At 34.7% G+C, this 26,591-nt stretch overlaps 1 protein-coding gene, 1 long non-coding RNA gene and 1 other non-coding gene across 6 annotated transcripts in view; 1 reads left to right on the top strand and 2 right to left on the bottom strand.

Annotated features, from left to right (window-relative positions):
- Positions 1 to 20,393, top strand: part of LOC135276987 (uncharacterized) — a 78,796-nt gene extending 58,403 nt beyond the window's left edge. The window contains exon 4 of the long non-coding RNA XR_010344591.1: positions 19,538 to 20,393. This is a non-coding gene — a long non-coding RNA (uncharacterized LOC135276987). The remainder of the gene's footprint in view (positions 1 to 19,537) is intronic.
- The window catches only part of COBLL1 (cordon-bleu WH2 repeat protein like 1), a 91,667-nt gene continuing 66,971 nt past the window's right edge, over positions 1,896 to 26,591 (bottom strand). For 3 of the 4 annotated variants that reach the window (XM_021672511.2, XM_021672514.2, XM_021672513.2), the window contains 8 exons: positions 21,825 to 21,978; positions 21,315 to 21,389; positions 19,973 to 20,092; positions 17,669 to 17,903; positions 16,555 to 16,649; positions 11,435 to 13,002; positions 9,379 to 9,555; positions 1,896 to 3,157 (listed from right to left, as the gene is read on the bottom strand). In XM_021672511.2, coding sequence (XP_021528186.2) covers positions 3,068 to 3,157; positions 9,379 to 9,555; positions 11,435 to 13,002; positions 16,555 to 16,649; positions 17,669 to 17,903; positions 19,973 to 20,092; positions 21,315 to 21,389; positions 21,825 to 21,978 — 2,514 coding nt within the window. In that variant the 3' untranslated portion in view covers positions 1,896 to 3,067. The remainder of the gene's footprint in view (positions 3,158 to 9,378; positions 9,556 to 11,434; positions 13,003 to 16,554; positions 16,650 to 17,668; positions 17,904 to 19,972; positions 20,093 to 21,314; positions 21,390 to 21,824; positions 21,979 to 26,591) is intronic. The other variant, XM_021672515.2, reaches the window with a different exon arrangement.
- On the bottom strand, positions 4,764 to 4,897 carry LOC135277109 (small nucleolar RNA SNORA70). Its single transcript, XR_010344710.1, has one exon. It is a non-coding gene; the product is annotated as a small nucleolar RNA SNORA70 (small nucleolar RNA).

Here is a 26,591-nt window from a genome sequence, read left to right as displayed (position 1 = left end):
CAAAAAAGAATGTACTTTATATTCATATATATATAATCTGAATTATAATTTTAATATTATATAAAGAATAATTTGATTGGGGGAAAGAAGGAAAAGCAAAATGCCTAGACGCTAAAAATTATACATGAAAGTCAAAAGTTGGTTCTAGACCATTCCTGTACCTTACTTGTGTTATTTCAGGATACGATGGGTGAAAACTACTTGTCACAAATTTCCTTTCCCATTGAGAGGGTAGCACACATTCTCCTAAAATGGTAGATAAGGCTACTTTTCAGAATATACATGTATTAATAGTTTATATACATAGCCCCATAAATCCTATGTAACCTTTAAAACATTTTATTATAAACTACAAGTAAACTAGAATCTAGAATATAATAAGCACTTGTTTTCAGTTTATAAAATAAAATGCTACAAACACAATTGATGCCTCTTATAAATCTCAATTCAACCTTTCTTAGTTACCACAGATAGCCATCAGCAAATTTTTTTTACATAAAAAGTCATAATTTATAGTATTTTGTATATTTATACTTTATATAAATGGTTTCATAAAACACATCTTATTCCACTACTCTCTTGTCACTTGTTTCTGAGATGTATTTATGCGGACACACATAGCTCTAGCTTGTTCATTCTGACTGCTGTGTGGAAGTCTATCATATGAATATATGCATTACCAAAGTTGAGCGCAGGTTAGGACCCCTTTCTGCTGTTTTACACAAGCCTGCCATGAACATTTTTGTAGATGTTTCCTTACGCATGTACATAAATACCTCTTTAAGGTACCACGGTAAGGAATGTTTAATTTTACTAGATATCGCAGAACTGGCAGTTATGTCAGTGTATTTTCCTACCAACAGTTAGAGTTCCCACTATTTGATGTTCTTGACAGCACTTGCTATTTTGAAACTTATGTTTTTGCTAATTTGATGTGGTACCTTCTCATGGTTTTTTTGGTTTTTATTTTGAGATGGAGTCTCATTCTGTCACCAGGCTGGAGTGCAGTGGTGCGATCTTGGCTCACTGCAACTTTCATGTCCCAGGTGCAAGTGATTCTCCTGTCTCAGCCTCCCAAGTAGCTGGGACTACAGACGCACACTACCACGCCTGGCTAATTTTTTGTATTTTTAGTAGAGACAGGGTGTCACCATGTTGGCTAGGATAGTCTTGATCGCTTGACCTCGTGATCTGCCCACTTCGGCCTCCCAAAGTGCTGGATTACGGGCATGAGCAACTACGCCTGGCACCCTTCCCATGTTTTTAACTTGTATTTCTCTGATTTTCAGTGAAGAGTATTTTTTTTTCCATGTATGTTGGCCTTTTGAATTTCCTCTTGTAAGAATAGTGTGCTGATATTTCTATTGGGTAGACTTTTCATAAGTTGTAGAAACTTTTATATTTTAATAAATTAAGCCTTTCTTATATATTAACATATTGAAAACATCTTATGTGTGGCTCATGTTTTAGCTAAGTCTTCAATCCAACTCAAATATATTAAGGTTTAAATTAGGGATCCAAATATATATTTTTACAAGTAGATAATTATACCAACACAATTAAAAAAAAATTTACTCCTTTCTCTACTAGCTTATAACAACCTAACTTAAGTATCTATATATGAGGGTCTCTCCAACTAATTCAAAGAAAACAGCAGCAACATTTAGCACTTAAGATGGCCATGCCATGTATCAGGAACTATGCTAAGCATTTCACATGCTTAGACCATCCATTTTGGAGTCAGAATGCCAGGGCTTAAATGTACACTAGGGATCCCTGATAAATGGTACATCTGACAATTACTTGTCTGTTCACTGGCTAATAGAAACGTATGCATCAGGTAAGGGAAATAAATATGCTGGTTGACACAAACTATATATATTTAAAAGCATCCCAAATATACAACTTGCTTTTATTAAATAGAAAAAAATCCCAAAGAGGCAGATATTCCAGTAAAGTGAAAACAAATTTAATATCATCTTGTTTGAACAAAGCTTTTAGAATAAGTGAGCAATTAAATTCTTAAAGTAGGGACAGAACACCAACAGGCTCTAGACTCCAGAAGAGCTGTAAGCCAACAAATTAGGCATTGTTTTGCTTAACAGTTTTAGCTTCAATGTAAATATATATTATTATTTAGGATATTAGCATCTGAACTATATAATGACTATTTTATCATTTTACCTGAATTAAAACCAGAATTTCTGGAACTTCTAAATAGTCTTTAAAGTTTTTTATATGGACATGAACTAACCCCTATTCCTCTCTACATATCAAATGTGAAATAACTGTCACAATATATCAACATTTTCACAGAAAGATTTTTAAGGCTTCTGGCACATAAAATGTGTAATTTCTATGTGACAATGTCATAATTATATACAGAAAATATTTAAAATTCTTGCAGAATTTAAGTTCTAAAGATTAAAAAAACAAGAGTTCCATGTTAATAAAATATTAAAATACTATGAACTTCCCATAAATTTGACAGTGATTTGTAATTACATAAAGAATACACAAGGCAAGTCTTTCACACTAAGTGATTCATCATTGAAAATAATTATTGAACTGAATATACTTATTTGATATCACTAGTTTTCTAAATCATTCTTTCAGCACAAAACAGGCTTTCATATAACTTATAAATATTTCCAATTGTAACACTGAGGCAGCAAATGTCAGATCTATGTTTGTCCTCGTTATGTGTCATACAAATATAAGTCTATGAATCTAATACTTTTGTCTAAGTCACCATTGCAGAGAATGCGTGGGTAAGTGAAATCAATACAAATTGATTATTTTTCATTTGTAAAAAATGAAAATCATTTACACCTCGTTTTAAAGTTCTAAAGCAGCATATTCAATTCTTAAGGCAAAAAAAGATAAAAAAAATGATTATAAATTCTGGTAACTTTTCTTCTGGCATTAAAAGCCACAGCATAAATTCTCATATTTTAACAGATAATATATTAGTGTACATCTGAATATACATTTGCCAAAATGTTCCGTTAGTATGAAGTTGGTCTGAAGTGGAAGTGAAGTGCAGTGCAGTGTGGCAGGGTAACATTTAACGGCCGTCCTGGGCATCAGTGGACATGGAATAATGGCTGAGTCTTGACCTTCCATTCACAGATACTGTATTTGATGGAATGGTAACCTAAGAGAAAGAAACAGACTTTGCACCCATCAATTTAAAATGGGACAGCTGTCTAATTTTCCATTTTCAACAGTTACCACATTTTAACATCTGCTTAATTGTAAATGCTAAGTATTTATTATTCAATAAATTATAAATAATAAGGAATAAATGTTCATTCTACCATAAAATTAAAAAAAGAAAAGAGTTGTTATTTTCACAACAAATAAGTTAAATAATCCATTAACACATCTTAATCTTTACAAAAGTACCAAATCAACACAAAGGACAAGAGCACAAACAGACTGGAAGCCAAGCTGTTAAAGAGCATTTTTAGCTGGATTAATTCTGTAATTCTGGTTCCCCAAAACTGCCCCAAGAATGTAGAAAAATAAAGTGAATTCCACAAAACAATGAATTTTACATGTTTTGTACTGATGGTATAAATGAACGTGAAATTCCCCTCCAAATGACCCCCTATTTATTCAAAACAAAAAAACTAGCCCTTGGTTTTAAAAATGTTTTCATATGAAGGATTTAAAAACTCAAACCTGTGACTATTAAGCCAAATGACTTCAGACTAAAAAGGAGTTTTTTTCTCCCAGTTAAGTAAACTCCTAAGTTTCAAAATTCTATGGCAAAATCTTCTGTTCACACACTTTAAGTGAATAAAAACACTAAAACAAGAATATTCTACATAGTGTGAAACTCCAGCTTTAGAAAAATGTAAAGTCATTTGGATTCTGAATAGTAAATATCTATATTTTGAAATATCAAACCTGCAATATGATGAAGATATTTTAAGACAGTTTAGATTATAATTTGACTAATTTAGATTCATAACCAACACTATCATCTCACAAGAAGACAACTAGAGTACAAATGGCCACAGATTCTCCTATCAACAGAGTAAATCAGTTAAAAGGAAAATAAAACTGGCAAATTTAATTTGGATTTGGCTTCCTTGTGCTTCATTTCTTGCCTTTTACTAAATAAAGATTGGTCATCTAAACTAATGTATTTTCTAGACTCTGATGAACCCAGGATGGAGTAGAGTGGTTGACACTACACATCTGAAAGAAAATGCATAAGAAGAAGAGTTGCCACCAGCAGAATGGAAAACTCATCTGCAATCTGTTTACTATGCCTGTGGGATTTCTTTCCACGTAGAGCCAACAAATGACAGATAATGACTTTTTTTTTTTTTGGACAGGAAGTAGATTTATTGTTGAGTATTAGGAGGGGGCAGCACAGTGGAAGCCCTCATGAGTGCAGGGTCCACCACTTGTGCAAAGGGCCACAATTGGGGATGTACTTGACCCCACAGCCATTTGGGATGAGCCGCTTCTCAGCCATCATGTCTTCAAATTCATCAGCATTGAACTTGGTGAAGCCCCTCTTCTTTGAGATGTGGATCTTCTGGCAGCCAGGGAACTTGAACTTGGCCCTGCTCAGGGCCTCCATCACATGCTCCTTGTTCTGCAGCTTAGTGCAGATGGACATGATAACTTGGCCAATGTGAACCCAGGCCACAGTGTCCTGGGGCCTTCCAAAGGCTCCTCGCATGCCTGTTTGGAGCCTACATTGGGGTAGTGCAAAGTCAGAGACAGGAACATACATCTGGAAGGCCTGTCACCAAAGTCCCTTAGAGCAAACCATACAAGAAACAGGCCACATACACTATCAAGGAAGTTGCTGTTTGCAGCCACTGCACACTGGGCCCCATGAGGAAAGGAACTCACTCAGTTTATTTGGCTGCAGAGGTAATGACTTTCATTGTGGAACTTTGGTCCCATATGTTTCTGTGTACAGGAGGATTATTTTTGTAATTCTTGGCAAAATTGCAGTCCTCATAATTATTTGTAAAGGAGAAAATTTATTTTAGGCATTTAGAAAACATACTGATGGCTCTAAATGTCTCCAAGTAAAACATGCTCATTGTAGCACCATATATAGAATCCAGTTAAATGTCCACCAATAAGGAACAAATAAGCTATATTACATTCATAAACTCAAATACTATGTAATCTTAAAAAGAATAATATAGATATATATGTAACAATTTAAAAACACTTCAAAGAGATATTTGTTTATGAATGGATTTGCAGAGGATTCCACTTTGTAAATTAAATATGTTTATAAACCACAATAGTAGTCTAGAAGCTTACAGACCAATCTATCAAGAATGGTTACTTTTGCAGAAAAATGACATCTTTATCATTTAAATACTTGTTTACTAAACTGTTAAACACAAGAAGACATCATTAGAATGCCAGTTTATAAATTCTGAGGGCAGATATCTTATTGAGTTTAATGCCAGTTTATACCTACTTTATATGGATGTTTATTTTAGTGCCTGGCACAGTATAGTGCTCATATTTCTTAAATGGAATATGGTAACTTTTTACAAACTTTCATCAAGAAAAAAAGGTATCATTGAACGTTTTTGAATGAGGAACATATTACAAATGATACCGATAACTTAAAAAACAACATTTAAGAAATTACTTCTGTGAATATCTACTAGTTGATTGTCTACTCTTGAAGTTTAAAGAATTTTTAGGAATTTCACATAACTTTCTTTTTTCCATAAGGAATGTAACTATGAAAATTTCTATAATTTACATTTACTTTAAAAATGCAGCTGTCAACCTGAAATTCTTTGGTTCTTCAAATTTAAGCCAAGGAAATATGAATTTAAAAGAACAATTAAATAAACAAAACAAACCAGCAAGATTCTGTGTGACTTACCCAGTTTTTTCCTTCCCTCCACTTTCTGTTGAATCAAACACAAATCTTACATTTGAAAAACACTTAATACATAGTGCTAAATATCAAAATATCATTTCATTGATTTATTTTCAGAGCTTACTTTTTCAAACCTATATTCTACTTGTAACAGGGTAATAATTTGAATTTTAGTAAATCAGAGACCATCAAGTACTGAAAGCCAACATTGTTCTTACGTCAACACAGGCCAAGGGTAATGAATTAATCTGTCTTATTTTCTGTAAATAATCTGCTGATTCATATATAAACCTTAACATCACACAATTTATAACATACTGAGCTCAATTTATTAATGCTTTACATGAAGAAAAGAAAGACTACTCTGTGACTATAGGCGGTTGAGTAGGGGTAAGGTATTAAAAAAAAACAACTCCCTTCTGAAACATGAAAAAAAAATGGCACATTTATGACTACATTTACACTAGAGCAATCAACTAGATAATTATTCTAATATGAACCAACCATTATAATGAAGGTTAATTGCTTGGGTATGAAGCAGAGCCATAAGACAAGTGAGTACCTGAAGTTAAATTGAACATTTTGGTGCCAAGATATAGACAAACACAGAGCCAACTTTATGATGAACAATCTAAACCTACTATCAAAATCACTGGAGATTTTATTTGGCAATATAATTGTTGTTCTATAAAAGAAATGTCAGAATTTAAAAGAAATTAGAAGAAATCTTCAATACAGAACAGAAACACAGGACTTAAGCAAAGAGTACAAGAAATTTAGAGCCAGCCTGTGCCCATTTTTACTTCCTTTTGCAATTTTTTGATATAGAATATACGTATAGAAAAATTTGCTAAATGTAAATATGCAAGTCAGTGAAAAACAAACCTGCATACAACGCACCACTCAAGAGAAAGAATACCTCCAAGTTCCCTATTAATCTTCTTTTAAAATTTTGGTATTTTCTTCATCATAGATTTTTGCATTATTTTGGATATTTTTATTGCATTAAAATAAATAACTTTTATCCGGTTACTTAGCTTTCTGATTCCTTCTTAAGTTGTGTGCACAGCTTACCTCAATAAGCTCTCACCAACCTCTTTTCTTCTCCTCTGGAGGTAAGCACTATCATAAGTTTTGTAATTATTTCCTTGCTTTTTAAAAATAACTGCTGCTTATACATGCATCGCTAAATAATATAAATTAGTTTTGCATGCTGTCAAACTTTATGCATATATATTTTTGTGTATTTTTTATGCACACGGCTGCATTTTACTATATTTTGTCCATTTAATGGCTATATGACAGTCCATTATTTGAATATGCTGCTATTTATTCTACTAATTGGATATTAGTGTTATAGTTCTTTGGAGTTTTTATAAACAATATTCCATGAACATTCTTATGTGTGAGAGTCCTGGTACCCAATAAGAAAATTTTTAGTGTATGTAACTAGAAGTGAAAAATGCTGGTCATGAAGTTTGCATATTGTGAACTTTACTAGATACTACATCCATTTTTAGTGAAATGAGATGGATTATAGATGGGATTTTTATTTAAAAACATTAGAATCTGGCACTATATATACTCAGAGTTATCAATAAGCTTCCACTGAAAGAGAGAAAATTTTAGATTCAGTAGAACCTAAAGTAACTAGTTTTAAACAGGAAACAATTATAGGATCATCATTTAGTGGCCGATTTTTATGGTGAGTCATATTCATCTCATTCTGGAAGCAATGAGAGTTTTCTGTGTGAAAGGACTGCTAAGTCAGGGCCCATAACACACCACATATATAGCTGCTGGCCTGTATAATTCTGCTGGCCTAAAAGGCAATTCCAACTTAATGCAGTTTTCTGCAATTAGTTCATTGAAACTGATGAATATCTTCACTGACCTAGTATAAAGACACTGCAAGCAGTTTCTGTGTAGTAACTTGGTTCTCCCATGGGCCTGATATGCCACTGTATCTCAGGATCAGGCTGTGAATGCACAGAAGACAGAGGCTGCATTTTATTCATTTTTGTGCTCTCAGTATCTAGTACAATACTTGTTACTTGTGTGCTTTAAAAATGCTGGCCAAATTTATTGAACTGAGAAACCAGTAGTGCTTGGTTTGAAACTCATCTTTAATTTACAAAATCAGAAAGAAAAATTTTTATAAGTGAGGATATGTAATTTATTAACATGGACATATATGCTCCTCTAAAAATATAAATTTGTCATGACCTATGAAAAACCAATTTCAATATTCAAAGCTATACCAAATTGCTATGCTACTTGGCACCTAAAATCAGACTCTACAAATAATGTACAAAATTCAAACCTAACCTCCTGAATTACTCCTTCCTGTTTCCTCCACTCTTGACAGCACCCAATATTTCGCCTTGTCTCCATGTTTGCCCAGACAGGAGTGCCAAGTCCTCTGGGAGGGAATGGCTGTCACTCATAGTTCCTCACAAACACACTGAGGAAGTTGGCTTAAGCAGGCAAGTTTGGCCAATGTCGATATGGTTGAAAGACCCAGAAAGTCTTTCCCTGTTTTTTTTTTTTTTTCTATCTTAGTAGCATTCCTGTTCCTTTGCAGATTTAATTTCTGTTGAGTTCAATGTTTTGCTCAACAAGTCTCTTACTATTCTCTAAATGGATTTTAAAATGATCTCTCAAAATGAAATGCCTCAGGAGTTAATGGAATGATAAGTACTTTCCTTGTCTTAGATGCTAAGGTGCTTTCAACCAGGACAATTAAGGGTAGAAGAGGACAGAGGTTTAGGAGAGGACTCCCTCTGAGGAGTCTAAGTGCTGATGCCCTGTTCAAAGCTTCACTACATCCTCTTCTCAGTGGATGAAGGAAACCCAAGGAGGAAATTCACCTGAAAAGAATTCCCTGTGACACTGTTGGGTGTTTTTCTTGAGAAAAAGCAGATTTCCTCTTTTGATGCTCTTCTACTCCACAGTAAGGAGGAGCTAGGCAACTCTGGCAGGGCATTACTAAGAGTTGAATTTCTGCATTATATCTCATCTACATTTTCTAGATTTTCTCTACTTTTTTTAGTTTAACCTATAAATTCTTCCCTAAGTCTCACATATGGTAGTAACTAATCATGGCAAGAGCCATGACTACAAACTTGTAGGGTCCTATCACTAATTTACCTTTTTTAGAACAGTGAGGTATTTTCCAAAGAATCTTTCTTGAGGTGCTAACATAATCTCTTAAAATAGGACTCCAGGGCATTCTCTATATAGTTATATTAAAATAAACAAAACTCATGTTCTGCACCTGGCCCATGCTGTGGAAAATAGACCTGACGTATTTTTCAAGTATGTGTAAGACTCTGGAACTCCTTTATCTTATGCTTCAAAAGTGACCTCTAACATAAAAGTTAACTTTTGGAACTCTATTTAGATTTACATGCTAGAAATTTTGTTTCCCTAAGTATTAGTTTGACAATGGTGATAATAAACCCACGGTCACCCATGTGATAAAGAAGACTTACCCTTTTCAATTTGGCAGCAGCCTCTCCTGAACGGATTGCAGTCAGCAAACTCTGTCTCATCTGTTCTGGGTCAGAGCTTTGGAATGGTAAAGAACTTTGTCTCCTAAGACTGAATGATGGGCGATCAGTTGGAGTTGGTATTTGAGAATTCTGTTCATTATGTGCAGAGTTATTTTCCTACAAAAATAAATGTGAAATATTTATATGAATGCCAAGAAAAGAATGGGCCCTTTTTTTGATAAACATTTTCATCATCAGTAGTTCTTTAACAATCACCATTTGCCATACTCGTGTTTCAGACACAGCTCTGTTTCCTCACCCAGTGAATTATCTCTGCCCTGTCAGAGCTAAGCTGAAGATGAGGGTATTATTTTCTTTTGAACTCAGGAAGCCAAAGAAGAAAAGTGGCACCTCTCTTTGCTTCATAAATACAGTGGTAGTTTTATTGTGCTTGAGTTAAATACTGTTGATTTTACCAATATACAAAATTGGCTAGAAAAGCCAAATTAAGATTTTTTAAAATTCTACAAACTAGAAAATGACCCATTTTCATGGTTTCAACATTCTAGACTGTGAAATTACTATTTTTAAATGAACAAGACAGTCAAATAGACAATGTCATATTTGTGGAATCTAATATCTCTTCTAATAAAGGAATACAAATTACTATGCTACACTTAGTAGCTTATTTTGTGTTTCTGGAAGTCACAGGGACTAAGTGCTGACTATGTTTTATTTTTGGAATGAGAATCAATATATAAAAATTAGGAACTTCCAAACTGAAGAATCAAAAATTTAATTAAACTTCTCAGGAAGGAATATTTAGTAACTGACGTAAGTGGCATATGTTATCAAGTAATCTTAAATGTCTTTTTCAAACTGCCAAATACATAACTTCACTAAAAAATGAGCTAAACAGGGCTCAGGCAATGACTCAAAAGTTTTTATTATCTAAACCAGACTTCCATTGTTTAGGAATGGTATTCTATTCCAAGAAAAGTCACAGGCTTTGTACCCAAGTAAATAATTAATCTCTATATCATACTTCTATTCCTGATGCTACATCAAAGTAATAAACGTAAATGTAAAAATACATGAACAAATATTCCTTAAGATAAATATTGTTATGCAATTATGGAAAAATATTTACTTGGCAGTATGGTTAACATTCTTTTGCTTTAGGAATGTTTGAAAAAGTAATATTCAATACTTCTGGAACTGTCACACAAATATGAACGTACTCTTTAAACACTATCAGAGTAAGAGTACACACAGTATTTCTTTAAAATTGCATGAGGATTATCATAAATCATGCTGTGAATTTCATCTTCTCCTTTGACTCTTTATCTGAAGCCAGCAAAATACAACATTTGGTTGACCAAACACTAAGTCAACAACACTCCTTTTTGGTAAATATTTAAGGTTAGATAGTGGCTAGTTAACATTTTGGTCAACATACATATTATAGTTCAAAGTTGACAGTGAATTAACAAAATGGAGAATTAAGAAAATTACATATTAAAAGTCTGCTTTCAATTTATTTATATGTGAAAATGTACAATATTTGCAAGCTGGCGTTGAGTGTATATGATGGAAACTACATAGCTGAGAGATGCTTATTTTGTCTAGTCTCTGATACTGTTTCTTTCCATTTCATTAAGACGATTTCTTTTGCTATTATATAGTAATGTAATACTGGAGAATAAACCAGAGGACTTAGACAAGTTAAAAACAAATTAAGATAACACAGAAAAATAGAACCATAAACTAGTAAGTATATCATAGAAATGAATAAGCAAAGAAACTTTAAAACATTTGCTATTGACACTATTATATAATGATGACCTTATAGTAATACCTCAACAAGTTATATAAGTTATAACCGTGAGTGAATATCAGATTTTATGTATTAACACTCTCTTCACTACAATAGCTTAATTTCAGATTAATACGAGTTCAGAGTTAAGTAGCACACAAACATATCAACACGCTTGTTAACCCCCATTAAACCATGTTGTTAAATTTGAATACTTATATTTAAAAAGGTTACATTTACCTTATCAGTCACACCAAGTTGTGGGATGTCCACAAATTTATTTACAGAATGAGTCTTCCCTTCCTCTGTGTTGGCTGGAGGTTGAACCGATGCACCGGCACTAGATGACTCGGTACGTTCTTTACTGAAAGACTGTGACCTTTTCACTACAGCGAGGGCAAACGGTGAAGGACCAGAACTTGAGTATGGTCGTGGGGCACCAAAAGTTTTCAGAGTCTTCAGATTTTGTGTGGATACCTGACTAGCAGGAACTGTCACAGGTTTCGGAGCTATGGGAGGAGGAGAGGCTTCATCAGGCTTCTGGCCGATGACATCATCATCAGTTTTTTCAACAAGGGGTTGTGGAACAGAGTGAGCCGTTTTACTTAAGGAAGAAAGAGTTTGATCCAGAGAAGGCAGCATATTCCTTTCTGCCTCTTTATTTGCCAGTTCTTTTGGAGCAGGATTAGGGGCAGCATGGACACTTCTGGCAGCTGCAGAAGTCACATAGTGACCTGATACTCTCTTCTGCATCTGCAAGAAAAAGGAACTGGGTTTGGCCTGGGGATTTAAAGCCCGAGATTTAAATTTTGATTCCAAAATATTGTTTATGTCTTCCAAATTTGGTGCAAAAGGAGCAGTGCCAGTGTCTCTTGTCATTTTGGGAGTAGGTTTCAGAGGACTAACCATGGCACCAACAGGTGAGCTCACACAACCGTGTACCTGATGCTCTGTTCTCAGGTTTGGCTTTGGTTTAAGGTCTGGCAGTGGCCCTTTCGGGCCTTCAGAAATAGCACAATCTTCTGTTTGGATGGCAGTTTCTTTCACATTCTCATGAGTGTACTTTTTCCCTAAAGTATGTATGTCCTGATCATCTTTATACCCTATGGTTTCTGATTGCCAGTCTTTCAGTATTTCCAAGGATTTGGGAGGCACTATTTTATAAGTAGTCATTCCAATTTTGGGTATATACTCTCGTGTAACTTCATTTGAAGGTTTTGGCTTGGGATTATAGTCCTGTCTATAAAGTGGATAATTCTTTAGGTAAGAAGCAGTTGAATTCTTATCAATCCTATCAATAGAAGGCAAAAGATCATCATTACCATGTGCACAAATTGGATCTTTTATGGTAAACGAATCTTCTGAATGTATAATTAGGGTGCCTTGGCTCCTGAATTCCCTTGAGGTATCTACAGAATCTTGTGAACTTAAGGATGAGTGTTGAGTTGATATGTTATTTGAAGTTTGCACACTTTCTTCAACTTTGGAGTCAGACAAATTATGATCTTGGTGTTTCCCATCAAAACTGTTACAAGAAGGGGTTGTTTGAATTGCTACATCTTGCATTTTTGTCTTTTCTGCACTGGGTTGATTCAGTTTTTGATCTGGTACTGATGAAGCTGCTAGATGGTTTTCCTTGTAACTTATAGAAGTATCAGTTTCATGTGCCTGAGAGTTTGATGGTCTCTCCACTTCTATATCAATGTCGTTATTTTTGGCAACACCTCCTACGTTGATTTCTGTTTTCTTCACTTCATTTTTCATATTGTCTTCTGTGTTCTTTGGAAACACAATTATTTCATTTTGAACTATTGAGGGAAAAAAGATCAAGTTAAATATATGACAAAAGTAGAAAACCTCAAGTTTTTAATGCCTACTTTATCCAACCTGAAATAGTTTAAATTCTACAGATAATTTTCAACTCACTGAGTTTATAAAGGCAGGTAGTAACATACAGAGAAAACAGTAGGGGCTTTGGATTCATATGGAGTGAAGTTTGGAACCCTTGGCTTAACTAGTGTGGCCACAACATGTTAATTAACCCCTTTGAGCCTTTTTGCTCAGGCATAAAAAGGTGAAAATGTTTGTTGTATTATAGATGTATCATTTAGATAGCATGCTAATTAGTATATTGACCAGAATAAATACTCCATAGAAGGTAGCTGTGCTTCTTTTCAGAAGTAAAAAAAATTTCATTGTTCATAATGACAAAAAATAGAAACTGACAAATTCAAAAACTGTATTTTTTTCTTTTGTTTTCTATTTTGACAGTCTTTTCTATAGCCCCTAGCATATTTATATTTTCATACCTAACATTAAAAAGAAAAAAATCCCAGCAAATGTAGTCAGTTTTAATGAAGGCCTATAATAGAAAACATTAACTTCAAGATTTACAGTAAAAACAGAATCTCAGTTGATTCTCTTGTTAATTAGGTATCCTTGCTGAAGACTGTTAGAGGGCTTTGCTTTTAGTTATAACATGGGTGATTTCAATGGCATGAAATCAGTCTTATTGGTTTAGATTTTTCTCTGCTGGAAATAGGCATCATTATTCTAGAGTCAGAATCAAAATCAAAGTAAAGAAAATAACCTTCCTCTTCCTTGCACTGCTTTTCTTCTTGATTCTAATTCAGACCTCTTGAAAATAAAAATCATTTGCCAGTGTCTAGGTTAACAGAGCAACAGCTTCCAGTCAACAACAGGATGGCAAAGCACTGGCAGGAGGCGTGCAGAAGGAAATACAGACTTTGGCGTCTGCACCACGTGCCTAGTACTGAATTAAGTTATTCCTGTGCTCCTCTGTTCAAATTCCCTGAAGAATCATGCCTCCTGCATGACCACTGTGCTTATCCTCAAAACCCTAGTGGCCTTTTCAGGTATGGCAATAATTTGCACAGCACAGTTAAATGTGAACCTTGGGGGTCAAATTGTGAAAGTATGTCAAGTGTTTCTCTATAGTTTTATCATTACCCACTTTTACCTATAGGGATGAGATGAAGCACACTGCCTGAAATGTAAAGAGTTACACTGTATAATTCATCTTTTAAAAAAAGAAAAAGAGATATGCATGAAGAAAAATATCACGTCAGGTAAATTTGTATACAAACAGTTTTTAAAAATATCTTCACATTTTTAAACTCTGCAAGACTGCATAGTTATTTGGTTGTGGCAGTTAATATTCCATATTGTGTTGTAAGATTCCTATATTAAACATGTAATTTTAAAATGCAACTCATTTTTATTCTTTCCAGATAAAAATGCAACTGAGTTTCAGAATATGTATCATCTACCTAGCTGAATTCTTTACTCAATAACCAATTATTATTAACTCTTTTGATTTACAAGATTAAAGACTCATGCTCTTAGGAACTATAGAAGAGGCATATTTCTGCCTCTGCTCTCAATTTACTTGGTTAATAAGCATGTTTCAATGTTTATATATGAAAACACTATTCTGAACACTGTTATGAGCATGGAAGAATTTAAGAAACAGTTCCTGGCAGCAGGAAATAAGTCTAAATCTATTTCCTTCTTTTTTTCTAATTTTCCACTGAATATATGTATTTCCCAGTTCACACAACACAAACATTATCCAAAAGAAAAGTTAATCTTTGTAAACATTTATTTTAAATTAAATCCCTTTTTGAAACCCTAATTTATTGGTTTTAGAATTATAAGTCTGTTTTTCATATTTTTGGTGGGTTATACCTACTTTACCGTTGTCTAACTCTGAATTTTTTCTCAACATTTCATGATTATTTCCAATGATTGGCAGTCCTGGAAACCCAGAATCTATCCTCATATACAACTGACGATGTTAACCAAGTGTTTATGAATGGCTAGATCATTTTCCAAGGATGGCCAGTAGAGGGAGAAGGTATCTTTTATACTATAGTGACCCTCCACTCAAAACTGACACTGACATTGACAACCTTACAAGACAGTGATTTAGATAAGGATAGGTAAAAAGGAAAACAGAATAAAACTACTTTAAGAATAATAGACAGTATTTACTTTAAAAAACAGCTAGAGTTGACAAACGTCTTAGCCAAACAAACCACGTGCAAATCAAAATACTATGTATATATACTTGTGACTCTGGCACTAATTCGACAACAAAAATCTTAGCAAAATGATTCAACTTGACTATTGTTTTAAAGAGAAAGAAATGGCTTTTAAATCATAATTTCTCAATAGAAATGCTATTGCCATCATAGTACATGCTGTGAAAAATTTACTCAAGAGGAAGAGAATGAAGAAATTATTTGCTTTTAGACCTTCTCAGTATATCTCACAATGGTATTGAATGTGGGAGAAAATGAATCAGAAGCATACATATTCAAGTTAATGAACATACACCAAACACATAAAATTTTATATATATAGATATATAATTATATTTATATATGGCATTGGGATTATCAATATCTTATTCAAATATGAATACTATATTCCTATGTTTTCTGAATATCTTAACCTAGTTTTGTATACTAACATAAAAGATTAGACTGAGAATTCATAAGCCACTTCCTTCTTATCTCCTTAAAACACCTTTGTGCGTTCGTTGAATTTTCTATTTGCATAGGATTGCTTTTCTGAAATTCAATACTAAGTAATATTTTATGAGTATCTCAGTATTCTGCTTGGTGCCATGAGTAGTGCAAAGTATCAAATGTAACTTCTCGGATCCAAGACTACCTGATTTAGTTGAGGAATCATATAGAACCACAAACCTTCCAATAATCAATTTAAAAAAATGAAATAATATGATTTGGATAAAAACTGAATGGGTAAAATAGATGAAAAATTGTCTTCCAGGCAAAGACAACATGAATATAGGCCTTACGATATAGAAATGAGCAAATGACATCATGAGAAAAAATACGTTGTGTTGATTTGGGGAAGGGAACTGGGAAACAGTGGTAAACAAAGTTATATCATTAGATGATCTGGGCCTTGAAAATCAGGCAGAAAAGTTCCATTCGAGAAAATTAGACAGAAAAAAAAAGGAGATCACAAATAGATATGCAGAGGAAACATTTTTAAGATCCTAAGTCTAAATTAGATAATCTCTATGTTTTAACCACAAAAGTAGTACATATGGTCTTAAGAGTACACTTTGGAGCAATATTGCCTGAGTTTAAATCCTAGTAGTTGTGAGACCTCAGGTGAGTTATATAACATCTCTGTGGCACAATCATCTGTAAAATGGGACTAAAAATATTAGTACCCATAATATTCACAAATGAGGTAGGTATTAAATGAGTTACAGGAGATTAAATGAGTTAATATATACAAAAAGTGTTAGGTATTGTCCTTGGCATGTAATAAAGTGCTGGCTATTAATTCATATAACTTACCATTCTCTTGGTTTGGGCCCAATGACTTCAAGTTTCTTAGGCTGTCAACTACCTTCTTTTCATTGCTTGTATCATATACTACACTGTGTGGTTCTCTGGAAGATATGACACGGTATATGTTGATACTACTGAAACACACACACACAGAGTCACACACACACATACACAATGAGAAAACAGGCAATAATTTCCAAAGACAGATGGACTAAAATAATTATCTATTTCTGCCAAGCATCGGAAATTTAACAGCAGAGGAAAAATATAACTGACAAGAAATGCTGCTATGAAACATTTGTTTTCATATGGTGGTCCCATTAAAAAGAAAGATGTAAGAAGCTTGGTAAAATCGACACTTTTCCAAAATAGTGGCTTTATTTTGTTATTATCAGTTATTTGCCTTTTAAAGAAAAAGGAAATTAAATGAAACATTTTAGTTTTGCATCCGGGAAGGTCAACTATATAAACCAGAATGCAGATTGACCTCACTGATCTTTTTTTTCCCTTTGGTGATAGAACAGTTTAATAAGGAGACAATCTCATGCAAATTATAGTAAACCTCTGACATACATGGTTTATTTTGCTTGGTTGATTTCACCTTAATCATGGTGTTGCATTTCAAACCTAAGTGGAATAGACTATAGCTGTTCATTTCTAGAATCGTGGAGAAAGTACGTTGTTTCATAAAGTTGACTGCAAAGATAATACTCGTGATTTAACATCATACTCTAATATGCAGAATTGTTTTCAAATGCCAGTCAGTGAAAATCCTCCAGGAATACTTGGTAAAAATTGAAAATGAAATATTACATTTAGGTCACAGAGATAACAGGCAAAACATATGCAAACACAAACTTTCCATTTTTAATCACACAAATTAACTATTTCTCATGGTTTATCTGATGCACGGATATTAGAACTATAACATTTGATTTTCTTTGAACATATTTACAGCAAATAAGTATTTCATTAATAAACATTTTCATAATGGTAAAAGGGATAAAGTCAAAACCAAAGGGCTGACTGTATTTATGTTTAAAATATCAGATCTGTATTTCAGAAGACTAGTGTTAGTTAAACAAACCGCCACCAACACTCCAGCACAGAGACTACTTACTGTCCATCTGTGCTTCTAGTTTCTTGTTTTTCTTCCTTGGAGTTTTGTGAGAACTCTCCACCATCATTGTCAAGGGCTGAGTCACGATCATTTTTCAGTGTATTTATTGTATCGGTAGATACAATAGGAATCTCTTGTGACTTCACACAAATATTTTCAGCTTCTACTTTAGGCACTTCACTCAGTTCTTCCTTTTCATCTATCTCTTCAAGGCTATAATCAGAGCTTATTCCAGCTACAAAGAAATGCAGATATAATCCTAAATATTAATTTGCCTCATTCATCCTATGCAATTCTGGCAAGGAAAGAATTTTGAAAAATAATAATTAGCTAGACTCTTTTAAGTTCTGCTTCAAAAATAATAGTGAAGTTCTTTCTCCTGGTGAGTAGTCACATTAACATAAAACTAGATTATCTCAGACTCATAATTCTCAAAACAATTTGCTATCACTCTAGGTTTTATTCATGGTAGAAACAAAAGGTTATTTAATCTCATAAACTTCAAGTTAAATATTTCCTTTAAGAAATATCTTTCAACTGGATGATTTTTACACTCATCCAACAACTCAATAGTGCAAATTAAATGCAAATTAATAATTTTAAAAGCAAAAATGAAAAGCACATGAGATTTCTGTATTGTTTACAAGGGCACCCATAAAATTCGACTCAATAGTTATTAGTACCAACTATACTTGATAATTACTTGAGCCCCCTTTAAAAATACTAAGCCTCATACCCTATTCCACAAAATCAGAATCTCTGAAGGGTGGGGGGCAAGGGACTTTTAAGCCTACTTAGATGATTCCACTATGCAATCAGAGTTAAAAGCCACTGACCTAGATGCTTAATATAATTTTTAAAAATACAAATAGAGCAAGTATTAGACAATGAAAATTAAGTTTTATTCCTACCCAGTGTGATTCTCAGAGGCACCTTGTTTTAACAGTTTTTCCTGTATGTTCGGAGAAAGTGTAATATACATGCATATGCTGATAACTATACCCACGTTTCCTTTTCTTTTGTTAGTTTCTTTTTGATAATTTATTTAATATAAATGGAAGCACGCTGTAGCCACCTAGCTTTTTTCTACACTTACAATATCTTAAATATCATCCGTATTAATACATATGTGTGTATACATAAATATTTTCAATAGCTGTAGTTAACATTTCATTATATAAAAAACATGCTTTATCACCAATAACCAATAGCCAGCAGGGTAAAAGAGAAGGAGGCATCCCTAGCAGTTAATGTTCATGCTTATTGACAAGATTAGCCGTGAAAGTAAATGCAAGCCAAAGAGTGAGGTTTTGGACTTTTGCTAAATATAATTAAACATTTCCATGTACACCATAGTATCTGAATGAAATTTAATTTTATCATAAGGCTGGGGTGGGGGGAGGGGGTGGGGTGGGGATGTGATATAGCATCAGATTATAGTAATCAGCACATCCACAAAATTTAAAATTTTAACATAATTGAATATTTAAAGTACTTAAAATATATTTTTAAAATTTTATCTCTAGGCATATAGACAGAAAAGTGTGCCATTTGTGCTCTTTGAGAAATTAATATGGCAAATTTTAATGGTATTTTTGTCATTAATAAAAATACATTACTCAATAAAAAATATATTAAAATTTAGGTTTAAGTAAATTTTCAAATGTACATATTTTGGCAAATGACATTTTATTATGATGTGAAATAGTCATTATGATACCCATGTATAATATAATGTGTCTATGATAGCATATTGTTATCCATGAGTTAAGAATGTATTTATATAATTTGAAAACTCTGTATTGAGAAAAATGAAATGTCATGATGATTTAGACACAAATGTGTTTTTTATTTTTATTTTTATTACAGGGTCTTGCTTTGTCACTCAGGCTGGAATGCAGTGGCATAATCATAGCTCACTGCTGTCTCAAAATTCAGGAGTCAAGCAATCCTCCCACCTCAGCCTCATGAGTAGCTGAGATCACAAGTGTGAGCCACCATGCCCAGTCTCAATTGTGTTTTTTAAGTGACCCCCTCAGTATATATAAGACAAATAGAAGAGAAGCTAAAATTCTTCAGAACCACTGATTTTATTTAACTAATCCACTCTGTTGTATTCATCTGTATGGTTGGGAAAAACAACAAACTCCAAACCCAGATAAAATTTCCAGTGAAAAAGGGGAAAGTTCTCTTTCTTTATAAAATATGTTTATACAAAGTTTCAGTAAGTAATCAAATTTACAACTGATGATATCTTAATCTGCTTGACACAAAGCACCAGCCAAGAAAGGCCTGACCACCTACATGTCAGTGATGTTATGGCTGCCTCAGGTGTTTCAGGGCACTCAAAGACAGAGGTTTCCTCCATCAGTTTGGACGCAGTGCACTGCTCCTGACTGGAGAGCCCAGGGCCAAAGGAGGTTTCTGCCAAAGAAGTAGAATCTGTGGAAATGGCACTTAGACAACAGAGTTAAGGCAAGCAGAGACCAAGAAGCATTTTGGAAGAAATCAGATTTGTTAGCTCACAATTATCCATGCATTAAACAAGAAGGTAAAATGGAAAAAAAATGAAGAAAGCAGATATGAAACAAAGTTTGAATAGCATGCACACCTTTTTCTAATACTTCAGTGACTTCTAATTTCACAAAACAGTTGAAATTGTTAACATTATCCAATAAATTTCCTTTGTGGAACAAAATGGTGCCATTTATATTATTCTGAGTAAAAGCTGAGAAAAATCATTACTAGTTATCTAAGAGTAAGATTTAAAATCATAGAGGAATGAAGAATTCTTACATATATATGTTAAAATTCCAAATTCCTAAATATCACTTAAAGATTCAAGATTCAAGAGTGTTGCTCCTAAACGTTTCCAGTATTTGGAATATAAATTATAAAAATTAGGTGAGTTATATTAAGCATTTTCCATACTTACAAAATTATCCACATGATAAAGTCCTAACGTAATCATAGTCTACTTTTAGTATGACATTACTAGTCTTTCACATTCATTGATGCCTAACAGTAACTCTAAAGATTAAAACATTTTTATTATACTTATAAAAGCTACTTAGTATTATTAAAAACACTGGAAAAATATTAGAATAAATTATGTTACTTTTAATGGAATTTCATTTGGAGAGAATCCACAAGGAGAGCCATATACTGCAACAGAAAACATTTTCATGGCAACAAACTTTTACCATTGTTTTACCAAGAGTAGGATACTTGTATGTTGAGTTCATACCTAGAACGGTTACATAAGGAAATTGTGCTTACGCTTTCTTGTAAGTTTTCTTTTGCACACACCAAGGTACATTCCTAATTATGGTGTGTCAATACACTTGGGAAGGAGGTTAATAAATGTTAACCTGATATTGCATAAGGAAAAACAGGAGACCACATAGAGAAAGTGCTCAAGGACAATTCCAGAACTGAAATTTTGATCTCTGCCAGCTTCATACTCTAATTGGGTTGAGGGGCAGAAAGGTGGGGGCAAGAATTCATTTTATAATGTAAAATTTGGGATATGAGGCCAAATAATCTGTATCTCTTTCATGTACAAAGCATCGCAACTGGATTTGTTTCTCAATAATCATGGAAGCCATTTTCAGTAGTTATACCATGTGGAATAAGGGTGTCATACCTGGGCTGGATAGCTCCGCAGGAGAGTTTGCTTCTGAAACACTGTCTGAAGGAACTCCATCTTCTGGCTGTAAGGCTAAAGGAAAGAAGCAACACAACTTATAAAGTCAGATTCACAAATAAAACGATTCCTTAACAGTTTAACTTATTTTTATATAGTTCAGAAAGTAGTGAGCCTCGCTAGAAGCCATTTTACTATCTAGCTATGCAACAACTAAAATCCACTTAGATACCCTTTCCTACATGCAGCTAATCCTGAAATGGCAGCACCTTTCTGAATAAATTCACAAATTATAACATGTTCATTTTAGGATAATGGAGTTGTATAATTTTGACACTTTATTTTGTGATGTTTCAGATTTTTAAAAGGCAGCTAAGTGAGACTAATCGAGATCTATTTTAAAAGCCTAAGTATTATTAAAAAAGCATAACATATAATCCATATCTTTCCTACCGTCCATATTAAACAAAACACAATACAAATGTAATGTTAATGAAAAAATCACATTACCAGATACATGACTATTTTCATCACTTTGCTGCAGGGGTATTTTGGAGGGTGGGGAAGGTGCTTTTCGTTTTGTTCTTTTCAAAGATGAATTCCCTGCAGACGTGCTGCTGAGCTGCAGTGAGCCTGCCCTCACTCTGCCTCCTTCACAGGGACTCTGGAAAACAAAATGGCCAAATAGAATCCTGTATTTAGAAATTAATAGCAAACTTTAGGAAGATGCTGAACTTTATGTCAAACACAGGATATACCCAAATGGAAGATAACAGTCATTCTTTAAAAACGTTTATGAAGCATCTGCCACATGGAGAAGCTGGACTATGGAATAGATACGTTAAAAAATAAAATAAAATATGGCCTTTCTCAAGAACTTAGGCTAGAATGGGAGACTGCCATGCAAACAACTAATGTAATGTAGATGACTCATAAGTAACAGTTAAAAACTTTTAAAGAAAAATCTGGAGAAATTAAAAGGTATGAAAAAGGGAACACTGTTTGTACAGTGATAGCTGGCTTGATTAAATCTTCCTCTTTTCACCTGCAGTGTATCAGTGAGAAACACTGTGAACGTCGATATGCCTACCTGAGGCAAGGTCCTTCGAAGCCACCTACCGCTAACAGCTACTGCTCACACTCCTAGCCCGTGACTGTCAGCAGACCCTAAGACATCCTCCCTCAGCAGGGCCAGTGCCTCCTGACCAATGGCCACGCCATCTTTGCTCTTCCCCTTTACCAAAAAAAAAAAAGGAAGAAGAGAAAAAAAAACTATTTAAAAGAATTGTTCAGGGCCAGACACGAGTGGCTCATGCCTGTAATCCCAGCACTTTTGGAGGCCAAGGTGGACGGATCACCTGAGGTGAGAAGTTTGAGACCAGCCTGGCCAACTTGGTGAAAGCCTGTCTCTACTAAAATTTTTAAAAATTAGCTGGGCGTGGTGGCTCACACCTGTAATCCCAGCTACTTGGGAAGCTGAGGCAGGAGAATCGCTTGAATCCCGGAGGCAGAGGTTGCAGTGAGCCAAGATCATGCCATTGCACTCTAGCCTGGGTGACAAGAGTGAAACTCCATCTCAATCAATCAATCAACCAATAAAGTTGTTCACAGTTTGTGTCTCCAATTTCTCGTATCCCATTTGAACGCTTTCAATGATACTTTTCCCAGGCTTTGATCAACTCCTGATCAATACTGCTGTGGCCCAGGGTGTGGTCTGTGAACACATTCCATTTAGTATCTCTGCTCCTTTCCTGAGGATCTCATCTATTCTCTGGTTTTTAAGTATTATTTGCATGCCGATGAATTCCAAATCTGTGTCTATCTTGTATCTCTGTTCTGATCTCCTCTTAAGGTCTAAAGCCACTTCAATTTAGCATGTCTAAAACTGAGATCATGATAATTCCTCTTTATCCCTCTGCCACATCCTATTCTCACAGTATTCCCATAAAGAACAAGTCATCCTTCCGTTCGCCCTCATCTTCTATCTGTCACATCTCACACTGAGTCAATCCTTTTGTCCCTTCCCTTAGAAGACATCCAACATCCAGCTTAACTGCTACTACGTGATTTGAATCATCATTAGGAAGTACCTAATTAGACTTGGTCTCCACATTATTTCCCTATAGTCCTTCAACATAGTAGCAAAAAGAATCTGCTATCTTTAAGTAAGATAATGAAAAAGATCCTATTAAAATGTAAACCAGATTAGGTAACTTTGGCCAAAACTCACTAATAATTCCCTTTATAAATCCATTAACCACCTGGTGCCTAGCTCTCTGGCCTCCTCCTTTGGTAATGGAGTGGCTCACTCCACTCTCCAGCCACACTGGCCTCTTTGCTGCTCTTCAAATGTCCGGCAGAGTTCCTCCATCATGGGGTAGTCACCCTTACTGCTCCCTGTGCCTGGAATGCTTTTCCTTCTGATAACTCAGTGTCCCTTCATTTTCTTCAGACCATTTCTCAAAAGACTTTTTTTTTTGAGACAGAGTCTCATTCTGTTGTCCAGGCTGGAGTACGGTGGCATAATCTCAGCTCACTGCAGCCTCCACCTCCAAAGTTCAAGCTATTCTCATGCCTCAGCCTCCCAAGTAGCTGGGATTACAGGCATGCACCACAATACCCAGCTAATTTTTGTATTTTTAGTAGATACAGGGTTTCGTCATGTTGGCCAGGCTGGTCTTGAAACCCTGACCTCAAGTGATCAGCCTGTCTTGGCCTCCCAAAGTACCGGGATTACGAGCATGAGCTTCCATGCCCAGTCAAAGGTCAAATTTTCAATGAACTCCTCCCTGAGTCCCAACATTTCTTATCCCTACTTCCTAGATTTATTTCTATGATCAGCATTTAATTGCTCTCTAACATACTATATATTTGGCTTATTTACCTTGAACATTGTCTGCTCCCATAGGGTTGACCACATGGGCCGGGAGTTTTTCCCCTCCTATTTTGCTTACTGCTGTATGTCCAGAACCATGTCTGGCTCACAGAAGTTTCTAAGTAAATACTTCTTGAATGAACGAAAAAAATAAATGATATGTTGCCTTCTTCATTTGTAAATAAAAGCCCCTGATGTACTCAGACCAGGAGCATGTGTAAAGCTTGGGCCATTCTAGTCTTACAAGACAATGTGGGTACATCTAAGGGAAGTGAACTAATTCATAAGATATTTTTCAGTCTTCATGCTCTGCTACACACCAAGAAAAATGTGGCAAACTTACTATTTTGTAATTTTGTCATATCTGCCAGAGAGAAAAGGAAGCCTGCCCCCAAAGAAAAGGGGTTGAGTTAGCTGTAATCTTTGCCAACTGTTATGTATGAAAGAAGAAGGCAGGTCACCTCCACAGGGAGAAAAACAGTTAGGTCTACAGTGGCAGGAGCTTCAGTGAACAAACCTCTCACAAACCCACTAACTCTGCCTCTTAACAGGGGGATGGGACAAGGTGGCACCAGGGAGATCTTACCAATAGGTAAAATATTAAACTTCTTTCCTACTAGTTGGTAAATAGCTGCCTCCAACTCTCCCTCCAACCCTATCCCATTACTCTGATTCCTCCTCCAAAATTCTTCAGATTTCTCTATAATCCAGCAAGAAAAGAGTTAAAGCCTGCCACCCAAACTCGGATTCTATTTCAGAGTCACTAAAGTCAATTCTGACTAAATATTATGATCATCCTGCCTGGGGTAGGCATGGGGGTGGATTCTCAATGGACATTTGAAATAATTCAAAGCAAAGGTCTGCTGCAACAAAAAGCTAAGAAACAAATGCACCAAGGAATTTGCAGTATTTAAATATTGTTTTGAGTAGAATATAAAGGTTAAATAGAAATGTTTCTACTGATAATGTCTTTGTGTTCTAAAACCTTCATGTGGTATCTTACAAGAGCAACAAATTTAGGAAACATCAGGAAAAAAGGCCAAAAGTTCTCCTAAAAGAACATGGCCCTTTGCTTAAAAAGAAATATCTATCTACAAATTAAAAGCAGTAGAAGATGTGACTTTATTTCTTGATGGATTTACTTCTGCAAAGCCCTATTAAAGCCATGCTCCACTCCTATGGCAGATCTAGTTTACCAGTAAGAATGCACTAGGGGATCAGTAAGTGGCGCCTTCATGCATAAAGCAACAGCAGCATTTGATTTTCCTCCCTAGTTCCATGTTGCCCATGTTTTGACTGATTGCTTTCATAAGGTGTATAATAAAAATGTGTTCACTTTTAGTACACATTCCTAATCATTGTCACTTACTGGTCTTTTCCATGGTAAAGGAGCCATGATATGAATTTCTCAATGACAGTATCTATTTGGGAGTTAGAGCTCTTAAATTTTGGTTGTAATAAAGGAGACAGTATAGAAATAAAAAAAGGGAGGAACATATCCAGACTCACAAATTTTTATGAACCTATTCCTAACTCAAAGACAGACTAACCATAGACTCATATGTTTCATTATTCAGCCTAGAGGTCTTAAAATAAGCTATCTTTTTGTAAAACATAATATTTATATTTTTATGGATAAAAAAATTAAAATTTGTCAAAACAGACATATTTCAGTTTTATAAATGCTAAATTTTTTTAACAGTATTTATGAAGATAATTGGGGGAACGCATGTTGAAAAGACAAAGCCACGGACATTAGGGGAAGCACTTATTTTATAACCTTATTCTATGACATTTACCATCCTTACATGTTGTGCATGTGTATCATGATGGTAAATGGACGTGCATTTCTAAAGCTGCAATGTGAATTAAAGAGGGTAATAAAAAAGACATTGGCCAGGAGCTGTGGCTCTCATCTGTAATTCTAGCACTTTCAGAAGCTGAGGCGAATAGAATACCTGAGGACCGGAATTCAAGACTAGCCTGACTAACATGGTGAAACCCCGTCTCTACTAAAAATACAGAAATTAGCCAGGTGTGGTGGCACATGCCTGTAATCCCAGCTACTTAGGTGGCTGAGGCAGGAGAATCTCTTGAATCTAGGAAGTGGAGGTTACAGTGAGCTGAGACTGCGCCATGGCACTCCAGCCTAGGCAACAAGAGCAAAACTTGGTCTCAAAAAAAAAAAAAAAGACATTAGAGGAAAGTGACTATGATTGTCACTAATTGATATAAGGTACAATTACGTGGCTTGTCATAACTGGAACCTATACAGTTAATCTCATTAAAGTGATAAAAATAAAACTTATTAAAGTGAACAAATGGTCAGGAGAGAGATCCAAGATGGCTGATCACTAGCAGCTCGGGCTCCTAGCTCCCAGTGAAAGCGCAGAGAACGAGAG

The sequence above is a fragment of the Aotus nancymaae genome, unplaced genomic scaffold (genome assembly GCF_030222135.1).
Source record: "Aotus nancymaae isolate 86718 unplaced genomic scaffold, 86718_ANA_hifiasm-v0.15.2.pri h1tg000029l, whole genome shotgun sequence".
In the NCBI taxonomy this organism is placed as follows: domain Eukaryota; kingdom Metazoa; phylum Chordata; class Mammalia; order Primates; family Aotidae; genus Aotus; species Aotus nancymaae.
The sequence above is the reverse complement of the archived record's forward strand: the minus strand, read 5'-3'. Positions and strand labels throughout refer to the sequence as shown.